We start from the raw sequence: 18,713 nt of genomic DNA, 5'->3' as shown, positions 1-18,713 counted from the left end.
AGCATGAACATATAATTATTCTCGATGAAGATAATGTATAACAAAAAAAAAAATTCTTTAATAATAAATGTTATTGGTTAATCATTAGTTAAATAATGAGAAATAATAATATTATTTTAATATTTTTTATATTAAATTAAGATAGTCTAAGAGATGTATGATCAGTGATAAAAACTTTACTTTGTAAACTCGAGTAACCGAATTCAAATTTAAGTTGTAAAATTGTAAAAGGACTATTAGGGTCATCATATATCAATTTGTATTTTATTTGCTTATCCTCTTTCTTTTTACTCCACTAAGTAATTGTTAGTTGAGAAATGAAAGGGCAGTCGTTAATAAACTAAAAAATAAAAATTTTATATTAAAAATATATTAAAACTTATGTTTTCAAATTTTCAAATTTTAAAGGTTTCAAGTTTGTTCTTTTCAATGGCAAATTTTCAATTTTAGTTTCTTTAATAAGAGTCCTTAAGGCACTTGTTAGCATGCCATAATATTTTCATTGTTCTAATTCACTTTTGGGTAAATGTATTTTAGTTTTTCAACACATAAAATATTTCAATTGTCCTTTTTTAAATTTTGATAAATTATTTTCTATAATTATTATACTTAAACATTGTTTTTTAATTTGATTTTTCAATTTCTTTTTAGGAATTTTCACACAAAAAAAAAAAAGAAGATTGAAATGCAAAAACTATTTCTTCATATCACAATGAAAGTAGAGTTGTTTTATTTGTAAGATATTAAAATAAATGATTTTTTTAAATTTAAATTTAGTGGTTTAATGTTGGCCGGTTATTGATAATTGAATTTTAATTTTTTAAAATTTTTTTAATTTTTTAATTACATTTTAACTTTGACATTTCATTATATAGTCTTCATTTTTTTTATTAGTCATTATCTCATACTACTTTGGCGACGATCTTTGATAAGAATTATCTTTTCATTTTGTTACTTTTACTATTACTATATTATCATCTAACTTATATTTTAGTTCCCTGATAAGGAGTGGAACTTGCAAGGCTATGATTTTTTATTTATTAAGGTAAGTATATTTTTTGAATATGTATGTTAAAAACAAAATGTATATTTTGATTTTCTCTTCTAATCTAAAGTTGTTGTCATACCTGATAGATGTTTTTAATCAAGTCTTTCATTAAATCAACAATTATTTTGAGGGACCAAATTCATAAAAAAAATGTAAAATAACTAGGTGTTTATAAATTTTCTTGTTTTTAGAGATTTAGTGATCAATTTTTTTTATTTAAGATAATGTATGAAAAAGATAAATGGCAGAAAAATATTGAACACAACGATATTATCCTGGTTCCCCTTATAACCAAGGGTACATCTAGTCCTCTTGCACACCACAAGAGATTTTTCCACTAATGTTAGAATATGTACAAATTCCACTCTAGGATCTCTGCTTCAAATTTCTAACACACTTTTTAAGATAGCACACCACTATCTTAGATTATAATACTTAAAGAAAGTATACTACTTTCAATAATTTCAATTATCTTTTTAACAAATGTTCTTGACTAAGAAACGGAGTATAATAATTGTACAATGATATTAATCGAATAATATTTCCAGTATACTAGAGAACCCTTCTCAATGATGTGAAAATGTAATGCAAGTATTTGAAATATGAAAAATAACTTTGAGAATATTTCAGAAAATTGTTCAAAGTTGTTCAAGGTTTGGTAGTGGGATTGATTTCGATTAAACTGATGTTATGGGGTATTTATACTCCATAGACATCACTTCAGATCAGTGGCCATCATTCCTAGAGGTTTGATGAAGAAATGCAATGATCCGGAACCATTTTAGAATTGAAAAATTGCATTGTTTCTAGTTGTATTCGACTACATCTTATGTGTAGTCGAATACACATCCTTTTAATGTTCAATTTTATTTGAACTTTGAAGCTTGTATTCGAATACACATTCTTGTTTTCGAATACAGATGTTTGAATTTGGCCACTGACTTGGTTTTGTATTCGACTACACCAAGTTGTAGTCGAATACAAATGTGCAGTTTTAGCTACTGACTTTGCACTCGTATTCGAATATATTGTTTTGTATTCGACTACACCATCTCGTAGTTGAATACATATGTTTAGTTTTAGCTAATGATCTGTTGTCGCAGACGTGTCAAATACAATTGATAAAATATAAATAGAGGTAATAACTCGAATCGTTTCTCAAGGACTTCTGATATAATAATAATAACCGAATTGAAAATTGAAATTAAAAAGGGGTTTTTTTAGATTTTTGATTTAACAGATGAGCTAAATGATTAATCCACTTATTCGAGTTTCAGACCTATCACATATTCTATCAATGAGTTTAATTTCTAATTTGTGATTCTATTCTTATTTGACTATAGAATTGATCAAAAAAGTGTAATCAATCCTATGTGAATTTGGTTTCTTTGATTGGATTAAACATCAGAATCATCAAAATCTTACAATTAACGATCAATCGTTGTAAAATTATAATTAATTAAATTAAAGACCGAAACTAAATTATGTCAAATAAATTTAATCAATCCTATTGCAATTCAATTTAAGCAATCAAAAATCAATATAATCAAATAAACAAGAATAGAATCATGAATCGAAATTGACAATGTAACCTCAATCTCAAGGTGTTGATGAAACTTTGAACTCGTGGATTAGCCTTCCATGAAATTAAAACTATTTATTTCTTGTAGCAATTTGAATCCTAATTTTTCCGTCTTTAGAAAAGAAATAAAACTGCCAATATATAGTACTTGATATTGGGCTTTAGGGTTTAAAAACAAGTGGCCTGCTAATTAAAATTATTAAAAAAGTCTAGATTACGAAATCTGCAATTTAGGCCTAGTAAAGTTCGGAATTGGTGTTTTCTTCCAACACAAAAGTTGTAGCTCAGATATTTATCTTTCCAGCGTCTGCTCATATGCGCCAATCCGATATCCAGAGCTCAAGTTATGACCTACAGAGTGAGAAAGAGTCAAAATTCAAATAATAAAATTAAAATGCAAATAATAAAATTATAATTCAAATTCGACCCAAAGTTTAGAAACAAGCTACACATATTAATCTAAGTTATAAAGAGTTTTTAAAATACCAAACTAAAAATCTAAAAACATGTGCACAAATGCTATGATCAAATTCCCCCACACTTAAACTTTTGCACTCCGAGCAAAACAATGCATGTGATTCCAAATATTCTTATGAATGCAAAGTGGTGAGAGAAATAATATTTCTAGCTTAAGGCAATAATGAATAGTTTTGTTATCACAACCAAGGCAAATAAGAGGACAAGTTAACTAAAGAATGCATCATAAGTATAGAGTCCTCCCAAGATATAAAATTCTCTCAAAGTGTTTACACTCAAAGTGTTTGAGCTACTGTTTACACTCAAAGCACATCATGAAAGCTAGCACTATCATAGGCTTGACAAACCTCTATAATCTATATTTGAAACTCATGCATATAATGATAAAAATGTCTTTATTTAGGTTGTAACGTGGCCAAGGTAAGGGTGAGATAATCCTAAGGAGACTAGTGCTGAAAATCAAAAAGGATAAAAGAGTAATGATTAAGAGAGAAAAACAGCATTAAGAAGTAACTCAACAAAACATCATTGACTTTTATTTTCACACTCTCTTTGCTCACAACACAACCATTTTTCTCATATATATATATTTTTTTCATAACCCTCAAATTTAAACAAACAAGTTGAGCACCCCTATGTAAGGAAAGATTCGTTTATTCCCCAAGATTGGGGCCATTCATTGTTTTTCTCTCTTAGGTTTGTAATGAGCTATATAACAAAGAATGGGGTAATTAGGCTCAAAGAGGCTTACACAAATGGATAATTGTAGGGTAGACTTATTTGGCTAGTAGCTTAATTAGAAAAAATGCCTGGATCATTTCAATATATGCATGCGGACAAGAGTCAAGTCAAGTTCTAGCGTAATTAGCAATCATGAGTGAGATAACACACAAGAAAAAAAGATGGAAAAATGTATTCTATTCATAATAAGGCTCAAAAATTTCACAAAGGTTAATGACTTATCACAAATGATACACAATTTAGCATTTTGATCTAATTTATTTTACCAAGAATGCAAAAATACTATCCAATCAAGATAGTCCAAACAAACTCTCAACATTTACAACCATAAAATTTGATGAAAAAACATGCAATGCAATGTCTATTTTTATTTTTTTTATTTTATTTTTTATTTTTTATTTTTTATTTTTTATTTTTTTTGAAATATAACAAATAAAATCCTAAATAATACCCCCACACTTAAATTACACATTGTCCTCAATGAAAGTAACAAGTATAAAATAAGAGTAAGGAAAGGGAGCTCTCTGTTTAAACTTCAGTGTAGGTGAGCTTTTCCAAGGAGAGTTCTTCTATTGTAGCATCTTCAAGCACAAAGATCTCATGGAATAGCTTGAGGCGTTGTCCATTTACTTTGAACATTTTCTCGGTGTTTTCATTTTTTATTTTCACTGCACCATGAGGAAAAATGTTAGTAACAACTAAAGGGCCAATCCAATTCGATCGAAGTTTCCCAGCCATAATTTTCAAACGGGAGTTGAACAATATAACTTTTTGGTCAATGGAAAATTTCTTCCTAGAAATAATCTTATCATAAAAGTACTTAGTTTTCTTCTTATAGATGCGAGAGTTCTCATAAGCTTCAAGTCTAAACTCTTCAAGTTGTTGCAATTGAAGCTTTCTCTCCAAACCTGCTTTCTCCATCTCAAGGTGACAAATCTTGACCGCCCAATAAGCATGGTGCTTTATTTCTACTGGGAGGTGGCATGCCTTACCAAAAACAATTCGATAAGGGGGCATTCCTATTGGTATTTTGTAGGCTGTTCTATGAGCCCAAAGAGCTTCTTCAAGTCGGTGGCTCCAATCTTTCCTGTTTGGCTGCACCATCTTTTCTAATATCTGTTTGATTTCCCTATTTGAGACTTCAGCTTGCCCATTAGTCTGGGGATGATAAGATGTAGAAGCTTTGTGCACAACCCCATACTTCCGAAGCAAAGCGTCCATGGTGCGGTTGCAAAAATGAGTGCCTTGATCATTTATGATGGCTTAGAGTATTTCAAACATGCAAAAAATATTTGATCTGATAAAACCTGCAACAACTTTAGAATCATTAGTCCTAGTGGGTATTGCTTCCACCCACTTCGAAACATAATCAACAGCTAGTAAAATATAGACATAACCAAAAGATACAAGAAAAGGGCCCATAAAGTCAATGCCCCACACATCAAATACTTCACATAAAAGAATAGGTTGTTGAGGCATCTCACTCCTACGAGCGATTGATGTTCCTGCTATTTGGCACTATTCACAAGTTTTGTAAGTCTCAAAAACATCTTTAAACAAAGTGGACCAAAAGAAACCCGAGTCTAAGACTTTTCTTGATGTCCGTTGAGGACCAAAATATCCTTCAGTTTGAGAGGCATGACAAAAATGAAGAATGGATTGAGCCTAATGAAGCACATCACCTAATCACCTGGTCACTATAGAATTTCCACAAATATGGATCATCCCACACATAGTATTTGGAATCACTTTTAAGTTTGTGTATATGTGTTTGGGATGCATCTGCAGGAAAGACTCCAGCAACTAGATAATTAACTAAATCAGCAAACCAAAGAGTTACCTCACGCAACTGTAGCAGTTTCTCATTAGGGAAGTCATCTTGAATGGGGATGGGGTCCTCATCTATTTCTATTTTGCTCAAATGATCGACCACCAAATTTTTAGCTCCACTCTTATCTTTAATCTCTAAATCAAATTCTTGGAGTAACAACATCCACTGCATCAATCTCGGTTTTGTTCTGATTTCTTCAACAAGAACTTCAAAGTTGCATGGTCAGTACAAACAGCTACCTTCGAACCTAAAAAATATGATCTAAACTTATCAAGTGCAAAAACAATAGCTAAAAGTTCCTTTTTAGTGGTAGTATAATTAGTCTGTGCATAATCTAAAGTCATAGAAGCATAATAAATAACATTGACAACCTTACCAGCTCTTTGTACAAGGACTGCTCCCACGTCATAGTTAGATGCATCACACATAATTTCAAAAGGGAGGGTCCAATTGGGTGGCTGATTTATGGGAGTAGAGGTTAGTGCTGCCTTTAAGAAATCAGACGCCTTCTTGCATTTGTCATCGAAGGTGAAACTGACATCTTTTTGCAGCAAATTTGATAGTGGAAGAGCTATCTTGTTGAAATCCTTGATAAATCGCCTGTAAAAACCTGCATGGCAAAGAAAAGAACGAATCTCGCGGATGCAAGATGGGTAAGACAAATAAAAAATCACATCAATTTTGGTAGGATCCACTTCAATCCCATTTTTAGAGATCACATGTCCCAAAACTATGCCTTGTTCAACCATAAAATGACATTTTTCGTAATTCAGCACAAGGTTAGTTTCAATACATCTATGCAAAACTCTATCTAAATTGTTCAAGCATGCATCAAATGAGGAACCATACACAGTTAAATCATCCATGAAAACTTCAATACAATTTTCTATCAAGTCAGAGAAAATACTAATCATGCAGCGTTGGAAAGTGCCAGGAGCATTGCATAGGCCAAAGGGCATCCTCCTGTAGGCAAATGTGCCAAAAGGACAAGTGAACATAGTCTTTTCTTGGTCCTCTGGTGCAATATGGATATGAAAATAACCAGAAAAACCATCAAGAAAACAATAATGTGACTTACCAGCCCACCGTTCAAGCATCTGATCAATGAATGGCAAAGAAAAATGACCTTTTCTAGTTTCCCGGTTTAGTCTCCTGTAATCAATGCATACCCTCCAACGGTTCTGCACTCGTATCGGGATAAGTTCATTATTTTCATTTTTAACCACTGTGAGTCCAGTTTTCTTTGGGACTACCTCCACCGGACTCATCTATTGACTATTAGAGATGGGGTATATAATGCCTTCTTGCAAGAGCTTGGTCACTTCTTTTTTTACAACATCCAGAATTAATGGGTTAAGTTGCCTTTGGGGCTGCCTGAATGATTTTACCCCGTTCTCCAGTAGTACCCTATGCATACACATGGATGGGCTAATACCAGGAATATCAACCAAGGTCCATCCAATTGCCTTCTTGTGTTTTCTCAAAATCTGCAACAACTTCTCTTCCTGTTCATCGACAAGAATGGCTGAAATAATCACAGGTAACTTGCCACTTCCTTCTAAGTATGCATATTTCAAATTTTCAAGAAGTGGTTTAAGCTCTATAGTCGGTGGTTGTTCAATGGAAGGTACAACACCAGTGGCCGAAGCTAAGTCTGCAAAATCAATTATGTTAGTAGAAATATCGATATCAGCACAATGATCAACCTGCAAGGTAGCTTCGATCTCAGCACACACATCACACAATTGAGTATCTATACATAATTCACAAGTATAAGTATCATCAAAACCAGACAATGAAGGAAAATCAGTAGCAAACATATTGGGGTAAGTGTCATCAACCAAATCAACAAGGAATTCAATTTGAAAAATAGAATGTTCTTCCATGGGGTGTTTCATAGCATCAAAGATGTTAAATTTTACAATGCTATCACCAAATTCCATGGATAGAATTCCAACATACACATCAATTTTTGTTCTAGCAATTTTCAAGAATGGTCTGCCTAAGATGATAGGCGCCCTGTTGGACTTACTCTCTCCCTCCACGTCCAGAATGTAAAAATCTGTAGGAAATATCAATTCATTAACTCGAACAAGTACATCCTCCACAAGTCCAGCGGGACGAGCATTGCTCCTGTTCGCCAATTGAATGGTAACACATGTACTATGTAAAGGTCCAAGAGCAAGAGAGTTAAAAATAGATGTAGGCATAACATTAATGGAAGCTCCTAAATCTAACATAGCATTTTCACATTGACTATGGCCTATGGTACATTGAATGGAAAAAGTTCCTAGATCTTTGCATTTCTGAGGCATGGGTTGAATGATGGCTGAAACATTTCGCCTCATGTTTACTCTTTCATTACCTTTTAACCTTCTATTGTGTGTGCACAAATCTTTTAGAAATTTTGCATATCTCAGAATCTGTTTAATTGCATCAATGAGGGGAATGTTCACTTCCACCTTCCTAAATGTATCTAGGATCTCGTTGTCCCTATCTGCCTTGTCCATTTTCTTAGTTTTCACTGCCCTTTGAGGAAAAGGAAGTGGTATATTTTGTTCAATATCAACAATTTCAGATATCAAGGTATCCTCACCAACTTTGTTATTTTCAATGCAGTTTCAGGTACCTTTGGTATTTCAACACCTTTCCCAGACCTCAATGTAATTGAACTGACATTGGGAGCATTTGGATTTACTACTGACTGTACATGCAATTGGTTTGATCCATGAGTCTACAATTGTTTGATTGAAGTGGCTAGCTGACCAATCTTTGTTTTCAAATTTTGAATCTTGGAATCTGTTCTTTGTTGAAATCGGATATTCTGGACAACCATCTGCTTAACGAGGTCCTCTAATGAAGGTGCATTGTTTTGCTGTTGAGGAATATTTTGCTGCTGCTGCCTAGGTTGTTGTTGTGCAGATGAATTCCCCCATCTCAGGTTGGGATGATTTCTCCAACCAGGATTGTACCTGTTATATGATAGATCATAATTGGCTTGAGGATTGCATATATTTGTTGCATATATGCTTGAGGAGCATCAACAATTCTATCTTCTTGCAATGTAGGACATGAATCTGAAGGATGCTCTAGAGAAGTGCAAATACCACAGACCACTACTTGGGTTTTACCTATTGCCAATTTTTTTACTAAAGATGTAAGCTCATCAAGTTTTCCTTCTAAATTCTTGTGGGAAGAAGCTTGAATTTCATTCACACCCTTTGTCAACACTGTTGAATTGCTTCTAGTTGTAAACTGCTGAGAATTAATGGACATGTTCTCAATCAAAGCCCTTGCCACTTCTGGGGTCTTATCGACAAGTGATCCCCCACTAGCAGCATCCAAAATGCTTCTATCCATAGGTAGCAAGCCTTCATAAACATATTGGATGAGCAATTGTTCAGAAATCTGGTGATAAAAACAGCTTGACACTAATTTCTTAAATCTTTCCCAATGCTCATGTAATGATTCCCTGTCAATCTGCCTGATGCCACATATTTCTTTCCTTATTGAAGAAGCTCTTAAGGCAAGGAAGAATATTTCTAGAAACAATATCTTGAGATTATTCCAACTTGTAACAGAACCTGGTTGAAGATAGTATAACCAGTCCTAAGCAGCATCTTGGAGTGGAAATGGGAAGGCTCTCAGCTTAATGTGGTCTTCTGTGACTCCTTGAGGCTTCATAGTAGAACACACAATATGGAATTCCTTCAAGTGTTTGTGGGGATCCTCACCTGCAAGACCATTAAACTTTGGAAGCAAGTGTATTAAACCATATTTAAGTTGAAATGGTACAGTAACTTCAGGATATGCGATACATAATGCATTATAATTGACAGTAGGTGCAACAAGTTGTCTTAAGGTTCTATTATTCGCATCAGCCATATTTTGCAACAAGTTGTCAATTTCAGTATTTGGCTCTAACTCGTTAACACTAACAGCTCTATTAAGTCTATGACGTAAATGAAATGTCCAATCTATTTTAGGTTCAAGAGAATGAAGATTCACATAACTAGCCTTAGTCATGTATCATCATAACAATGCAATGCAAAATAACAATTCTGAAAATTCCAACAATGTCCCGAATGCTAAAATTGAAGTGAAAAATCGAAAACCATATCAAATAAAATCCAAAAAATATACAAATACCAAAAAAAAAATTCTAAAAATCAAATAAAGGCAACGAAAATTTGTTTGGATTTTTTGGAGAATATGAAAATTTCAAAAAAGGATTTAAATGACGGGATTTGGGATTTTGATCGTCGTTTTCGTATAAGGGACTTATACGGACTCCTATTACTTGATTTTTTTTTTCTTCTGATTTTCTAGCAAAATTTCGGAGCAATCTGAGATAGTCGTCTGAAAATCGGGTTGATATTATTATCAGAGAGTCCCCAGCAACGACACTAATTTGATCCGCTGTAGCACACGAGTCAAATACAACTGATAAAATGTATATAGAGGTAATAACTCGAATCGTTTCCCAAGGACTTCTGATATAATAATAATAATAACCGAATGGAAAATTGAAATTAAAATGGTTTTTTTTAGATTTTTGATTTAACAGATGAACAAAACGACTAATCCACTTATTCGAGTTTTAGACCTATCACAAATTCTATCAATGAGTTTAATTTCTAATTTGTGATTATATTCTTATTTGACTATAGAATTGATAAAACAAGTGTAATCAATCCTATGTGAATTTTGTTTCTTTGATTGGATTAAGCATCACAATCATCAAAATATTACGATTAACGATCAAGCGTCGCAAAATTATAAGTCAATTAAATTAGAGACCGAAACCAAACTTTATCAAATAAATTTAATCAATCCTATTGAAATTCAATTTAAGCAATCAAAATATCAATATAATCAAATAAACAAGAATAGAATCATGAATCGAAATTGACAGTGTAACATGAATCTCAAGGTGTTGATGAAACTCTAAACTCATGGATTAATCTTATAAAATTAGCTTTCCATGAAATTAAAACTGTTTATTTCTTGTAGCAATTTGAATCCTAATTTTTTCGTCTTTAGAAAACAAACAAAACGGCCAATATATAGTACTTGATATTGGACTTTAGGGTTTAAAAACAAGTGACCCGCTAATTAAAATTATTACAAAGGTCCAAATTACGAAATCTGCAATTTAGACCCAGTAAAGTTTGTAATTGGTATTTTCTTCCAACACAAACGTTATAGCTCAGATTTTTGTCTTTCCAACGCCTGCTCATATGTGCCAATCCGATATCCATAGCTCAAGTTATGACCTATAGAGCGAGAAAGAGTAAAAATACAAATAATAAAATTAAAATGCAAATAATAAAATTATAATTCAAATTCGACCCAAAGTTTAGAAACAAGCTAAACATATTAATCTAAGCTATAAAGAGCTTTTAAAATACCAAATTAAAAAGCTAAAAACATGCGCCCAAATGCTATGATCAACTACTAACTTGTTTGTATTCGGCTACAACATGTTGTATTCGAATACAAGATTGTATTTTATCAAAAGTATTATTTTCAAACATTATTTATATATTTTGACACTTTGAAAATCCTTTTGATGCATATGCTAAAATGAAAGGCTCTCATGTGTATTTAAAATATAAGAATATTAGATTGTATTATGTTATAAAACTGGGTAGTGATGGATGTTTGCAAAGAGTTTAGTTTGTCCATGACCATGCAGTTAGAAACATGATCATCATCAGATGCTGTTGCTTCTGCATCTTCTTCCTCTTGGGCAACAGTAAAGGATTGGCCAATATCACGTTTTTGAACATATGCCTGAAGCTGTTCATTCCACATGATTTTCATACTTGGAAGCACACTTAAATCAAGTAGATTGTCCTTGGATGGTTTATACATGACTTCGCCAGAAAAGTCCACTTTAAAGTGATCCAAAATTCTAGTGACTTCCTTAGCATAAGGTAAACCAATAGCATCCTTGGAAGCAAATAAGACGGGGCGGACAAAATATGACCAGTTGAGTGAATATCCTTCAAACATGTAATACATAATCTGAAGTTCAAATTCAGATATCTGAGAGTAATTCTCAGCCTTATGAACCAGAATATAACTCAGAAAGTAATGCAAGATTCTATAGTCAACGGTGAGATTTCTAACTCTGTATCGTTGCCGACCAAATTCTGAACTAGCCTGTGATCTCTTTCGTTCCATAGTGTCCTTGCCAAACCGAAACAACGAGACATAAGCATTATATTTGGTGATGTTTTCCCAGTCACATAAATTTCCTGGCCTAAATTTCTCACCCTCAAATGGAAGTTGCAATATTTCACCAATAGTTGGAGTGTCTAATTCAATTATTTTGCCTTTAACCTGAGCGATTAACTGAGACCCCTCTTTCTTGAGATTACAGTAAAATACCCTAACTAGGTCAAGATAAATAGGACCGTTATAACCAATGAATTCCTCAAAATGTTGTACCCTCAGTAACTCGGGAAATTTAAAAGCAGAAAAGGAATCAAGAGTACCATACTTAGGAATAATGAGCCTTTTGTCGGAGTAGTATGTGCGGAACCGATCAATTTCTTCCGGGGAGTGAAGCAAACGAGATAAATCGGCCACATTATCGGTTCTAGCTCTCCTTTTTGAAGGACCCATTGCGACATGCTTGGTTCTTGAGCCTCTTTTGCGAGCATCCATGATGATAGTGAGATTTTCGGATTTAAAAAAATAACTAAGTTTTTGGGTTTGAGAAATTTGATTTTGAGATGAACGTTGTGAGTTAAGGTTGATCTTAGATGTAATGTATGTTTATATAATAGTTGAGTAACTTGTTGCAAGACGGGATTTTTGGAAGAGATGAAGATAAGGACGGTTGTATTCAAATACGAAAATGTAGAAAATGACCTAAAAAACGTGAAACAACTTTTATATTAGGGAAAAACGTGAACCTGTATTCGACTATATACTGGTTGTATTCGAATACAGGTTGTTATGGGAATGTTTATTCGACTAGATATGAGGTGTATTCGAATACAAGTTGTTCTGGGAACGTGTGTTCGAATATGTATAATGTGTATTTGGCTATGATATTAGAAATTTGTTTTTAAGCCGAATTTTTCACAAAGAAGTCAACATGTAAAGTTCATTTTCATAAATACAAAGACACATAAACATCAAAGAATCAATTTTATCAATCATATCAAGTGAAGTTTTTAGATCTTGAAAAGAAATGAATTACAAAGTATAACTACCTTGCATTAGAGATCATTTTCATTTAAAATGTCATATTCTCTTCGTATCTTGTAAAATGAGTCTTTAGGTAGTGGCTTTGTGAAAATATCTACTAGTTGATTGTGCATATCCACAAATGTTACTTTAGCTTGTCAATGTGTTTAGTTCGAGAGTGCATGATTGGGTTCTTTGAGATATTGATTGCATTGGTATATTCACATCTTAGTGGGATGCATCTGAGATCAAGTACATAGTCATATTATTTTTGTTTGAGCCATAGAATTTGTGCGCAACAACTTCCTGTTGCTATGTACTCTGCTTCAGCAGTACATAGGGCCACACAAGCTTGTTTTTTTACAGAACCATGATACTAATGCATTACCTAAGATATGACAAGAGCCGTTTGTGCTTTTCCGATCCGTTTTACATCCTACATAGTCAAAATCAGAATATCCAACTAGACTGCTAATGCTACCCTTTGGATACCATAAGCCAACATTGGTTGTTCCTTTCAAATATTTCATAATTCCCTTCACTGCTACAAGATGTGATTCTTTAGGATCTTCCTGAAATCTTGCACATAAGCAGACACTAAACATAATATATGGCCAGCTGACCATTAGATATAAAAGTGATTCAATCATACCTCGATATTTTTAGATATCTATCGAAATATCAGATTCATCTTTATCTATATAGGTTCTGGAGCCCATAGGTGTTGCACTTTCTTTGTTGTTTTCCATCTCAAACCTTTTTAACAACTCTTTGCAATATTTTGCTTGATTTATGAAGATGCCATTCTTGAGTTTCTTAATGTGGATTCCAAGAAAATTGTTTAATTTTCCCATCATAGACATATCAAATTCTCCTTGCATCAATAATGAGAACTCTTCACATATTTCATTATTGGTTGATCCAAATATGATATCATCAATGTAGATTTGAACCAGTAAAGTGTGATCATTAGTTTTTTTAATGAATAATGTCTTATCAACTTTACCCTTTTCAAACTCCCGTTCACATAAGAAGTTACTTAGCCTATCATACCAAGCTCTTGGAGCTTGTTTCAATCCGTAAAGAGCTTTCTTGAATTTGAAAACATGCGAAGGATTCTTGAAGTCTTCAAAGTCAGGTGGTTGTTTGACATAGACTTCTTAATTAATATAGCCATTGAGAAACACACTCTTGACATCCATCTGAAACAATTCAAAATTCATAGAACAAGCATAAGCAAGTAATAATCGAACTGCTTCTAACCTTGCTACGGGAGCAAATGTTTCATCAAAGTCAATCCTTTCTTCTTGATTGTATCCTTGAGCAACCAACCTTGCCTTGTTTTGAACAACTATACCATTTTCGTCTAGTTTATTTTTAAACACCCATTTGGTACCAATGATGTGTTTATTTCCAAGATTAGGGATAAGTTCCCATACTTTGCTTCTTTCAAATTGGTTTAGTTCTTCTTGCATAGCAAGTATCCATTGATCATCTTTAAGTGCATCACCAATGTTGAAGGGTTCTATTTGAGAAACAAATGCCATATTTAAGCAAGCATCTTGGAGTTTGAGCCTTGTTGTCACTCCTTGGTTGATATCACCTATAATATTGTCAATGGGGTGATCTCTATGGGTTCTCCATTACTTAGGAAGATTATCATTTTGATCGTGCTGCTAATTGCTGACTTCATTCTCTTGATTTTGTTGATCATCTTAATTGTCTTTGTGTGTATCATTACTTATAAAGTCATCATCATCATAAGAGATAATTTTGTCCTCTTTCAAGGGGTTAGTTTCATCAAATAATACATACATAGATTATTCGACTAACAAAGTTCTCTTATTGAAAATTCTAAAAGCTTTACTAGATAATGAGTAACCAATAAAAATACCTTCATCGGCTTTTTCATCGAATTTTCCAAGGTTATCCTTACCATTGTTCAGCATAAAACACTTGCATCCAAAAATGTGAAAGTGAGAGATATTGGGTTATTATTGGACGAATTAGAACTCGGTTGGATACATAACAGTTGTATTTACAGCATCTGCCCAAAAATATTTTGGTAATCTTGAGTCACTTAACATGGTTCTTGCAAGTTCTACCAATGATTTATTCTTTCTCTCAACAACTTCATTTTGTTGAGGTGTTCTTGGTGCAGAAAAGTTATGGAAGATTCCATTTTCTTCACAAAATTCTATAAAGGAGACATTTTGAAATTCTCTACCATGATCACTTCTTATTGATACTATTTTGGTTGCTTGTTCATTTTGGACTAGTTTGGCATATTTTTAAATTCTTTAAAAGCTTCATTTTTATGTGTCAAAAATAAGGTCCAAGTGAACCTTGAGTAATCATCAACAATTACTAGTCCATATGAATTTCCACCAAGACTTTTAGTTCTTGATGGACCAAATAAATCCACATGTATCAATTGAAGTGGTCTTGAGGTTGATATGATATTTTTTGGTTTAAATGAAACCTTAGTTTGCTTACCCTTTTGATAAGCATCACATAATTTATCCTTTATAAATTTCAGTTTTGGTAAGCCTACAACAAGGTCATGCTTAACTAACTTATTTAAATTATCCATAGCCATGCATCATTGTTGTCACTTACCATAAGACATTTCATTTTTAAGGATAAATCATCAAGATTAAGTATAAAAATGTTTTTAAAATGCTTACCAACAAACTGAGTTTCATTTGATATTTTGTTTCAGAAAATGCATTCATCTTTGTTGAAAGCAATTTTGTAACCTTTGTCGCAAAGCTGACTGGTGCTAATCAGATTGTGTTTTAAACCCTCAACATATAAAACATCTTCAATTGAAGGAGAAGGGGTTGTACCAACTATTCCAATGCCTAGAATTTTTCCCTTGTTGTTATCTTCGTAGACCACATAACCTTTTGATTCAAGAGTAAATTATCCATAGCCATGCATCATTGTTGTCACTTACCATAAGACATTTCATTTTTAAGGATAAATCATCAAGATTAAGTATAAAAATGTTTTTAAAATGCTTACCAACAAACTGAGTTTCATTTGATATTTTGTTTCAGAAAATGCATTCATCTTTGTTGAAAGCAATTTTGTAACCTTTGTCGCAAAGCTGACTGGTGCTAATCAGATTGTGTTTTAAACCCTCAACATATAAAACATCTTCAATTAGAGGAGAAGGGGTTGTACCAACTATTCCAATGCCTAGAATTTTTCCCTTGTTGTTATCTTCGTAGAGCTGAAAATTTTGTTTTGTCACTAGTCATGTGTTTTGAGCATCCACTATCCAAGTACCACATATTAGAGGTACTTTGTTTGCATACCTACAAAATAATACCATGATTTGTTAGGTACCCAAAGTGCTTTGGGTCCTTGAGGATTAGTACATTTCTTGACCCACACATAATGCCCATTCGGAACACCAAAGTTTCTAAAATGACAAGCATTAGGCGTGTCCATTTAGACCACAATAAAAACATGTAGGAGTATATTTACTTTTATATGTATGTATATGATATCTCTTTTGAATTATTTTATCTTTAAAATGATGATCTCTTTGCATAATTATAACTTTCTCTTTGGATTGGTCACTTGCTTTAACAAAGATAGTTTTATTTATACTTGGTTTATCAAATTTTGTGTAACCAAGACCACTTTTGTCATTTGAATATCTTTGCATATTTAAAACATTTTCCAATCCAACTTGACCTTTTTCATATCTTTCAATTACTCTATTTAATTGGACAACTTTGAAAGAAAGAGAATCACACTTATTGGATGTAAAATTATGTTTTAATTTCTCATAATCCTTTTCTATAGTGTCAGTTTTCTCTTGAAGAGATGAAATTTGTCTCTTTTGAGTTGACACTATTTTAAACAGATTTTTACATTCCATAAGTAGTTCTTTAATTGCATTTTGAGCATCATTATATTCAATAATTAATTCACCATTAGTCTCATTATGATGAGGAGAGTATTTGTTACTAACCTCTTCTTCTTCGTCGGATTGATGTGATGCCATCAAGACGACATTTGCGCATTCGTCACTTTCTAAATCCGAAGATGAGCTGACTTCGTTGTCTTCCCATGCTATATATGCCTTTTTGAATTCTTTCTTTTGTAGAGTATTTTTCTTGATAGTGTGTGGACATTCTTTCTTTTTAAAGGTTTTATGGTTTTTAAGAAACTTACCAAATTTCTTTACGAGGAAGGTTATGTTTTCATCTTCATTTGAATTCTCATAATTGATTTGTTCTTCCGATTCAGCTTTCAAGGCAATGTTCTTGGTCTTCTTTTCTTGACTTTCATTCTTTTCTAACCTTCCAAGTTCGTTTTCATGTTCTTGAAGTTTTCCGAAAAATGCAGAAAGAGACATCTTTGATAAACTTTTCTTTTCAGAAATTGTTGTTACTTTCGGTTGCCAAGCCCTTGTTAATGATCTTAACACTTTGAGGTTTAATTCATCATTAGTGAAGATTTTTCCAAGTGCCGGCAAATGGTTGGTCAGGTGAGAAAATCTTTTCTGTAAGTCCAAAATAGATTCTCCGGGCTGCATTCGAAATAATTCATATTCTTGAGATAATGTGTTGAGTTTGGAACATTTTACCTCAATAGTTCCTTCATGTGTTACTTAAGTGTATCCCAAATTTCCTTAGCCGTTTTGCAATGTGACACACGAAAGAATTCATCTATTCCAAGTGCTGATTGTAACATACTTTTAGCCTTATTATCAAATAGCACTTTCATCTTGTCATCATCTGTCCATGAAGCTTTAATTTTTTATTCTTCTTTATTGTCGATGACTGTTTTTGGAATATAGGGACCATTTTCTACTGCATCCCAAATATCATCTCCTTGTGCCTCAAGTTATGCTTGCATGTGTATCTTCCAAAAGTCATAGTGTTCTCCAACGAAGCATGGTGGTTTATTGCTACTACCACCATCTCTAAAATTAGTTGTGCGGAAGCCATTTCGATTAAACTGATGTTATGGGGTATTTACAGTCCATAAACATCACTTCATATCAATGGCCATCATTCCTAGAGGTTTGATGAAGAAATGCAATGATCTGGAACCATTTCAGAATTGAAAAATTGCATTGTTTCTAGTTGTATTCGACTACATCTTATGTGTAGTCGAATACACATCCTTTTAATGTTCAATTTTATTTGAACTTTGAAGCTTGTATTCGAATACACATTCTTGTATTCAAATACAGATGTTTGAATTAGCCATTGACTTGGTTTTGTATTCGGCTACACTAAGTTATAGTCGAATACAAATGTGCAGTTTTAGCCACTGACTTAGCACTCGTATTCGAATACACTATCTCGTATTCGAATACAGATGTTCAGTTTTAGCTACTGACTTAACACTCGTATTCGACTACACCATCTTGCAGTCGAATACAGATGTTTAGTTTTAGCTACTGACTTAACACTCGTATTCGACTACACCATCTTGCAGTCGAATACACACTACAAGAAAACATTTCAATACCTACGGAAAATTAGCCACGGATCATAATCCGTGGATAAATTAATTGTTACCCACGGAAAAACCGTGTGTATTGTTGTATAAAATAAATTTTTTTTTTCTAATTAATTACCACGGTAATTCCGTAAGTAAAATTAAAAAATCCGTGGGTAATGAAAAAAAAATACAATCCTAACTTAAATTTTGCCAAAAATTTTCGTATTATTTTTTACTACAGCTTATCCGTGGGTAATGTCTATTTTTTAGAAAAAATTTCTGTTTAATTTTTTTAAAAAAGGTCCCCAACTGATACTAAATTAATTTTATCAGGCTGCCTTCTAAATGCTCCTCCGAAT

At 32.8% G+C, this 18,713-nt stretch overlaps 1 protein-coding gene and 1 pseudogene across 1 annotated transcript in view; one reads left to right on the top strand and one right to left on the bottom strand.

Annotated features, from left to right (window-relative positions):
• Positions 1-7,122: 7,122 nt before the first annotated feature.
• Positions 7,123-9,705, bottom strand: LOC140920705 (uncharacterized; annotated as a pseudogene).
• A 7,348-nt stretch (positions 9,706-17,053) lies between these two features.
• Positions 17,054-18,713, top strand: part of LOC101514899 (DNA damage-binding protein 1-like) — a 4,629-nt gene continuing 2,969 nt past the window's right edge. The window contains exons 1-2 of the mRNA XM_012712172.1: positions 17,054-17,093; positions 17,281-17,389. Of these exons, the coding sequence (XP_012567626.1) occupies positions 17,054-17,093; positions 17,281-17,389 (149 nt within the window). The remainder of the gene's footprint in view (positions 17,094-17,280; positions 17,390-18,713) is intronic.

This window comes from Cicer arietinum, chromosome 6 (assembly GCF_000331145.2).
Source record: "Cicer arietinum cultivar CDC Frontier isolate Library 1 chromosome 6, Cicar.CDCFrontier_v2.0, whole genome shotgun sequence".
Classification (NCBI taxonomy): domain Eukaryota; kingdom Viridiplantae; phylum Streptophyta; class Magnoliopsida; order Fabales; family Fabaceae; genus Cicer; species Cicer arietinum.
This window is presented reverse-complemented; position numbering and strand designations above follow the sequence as displayed.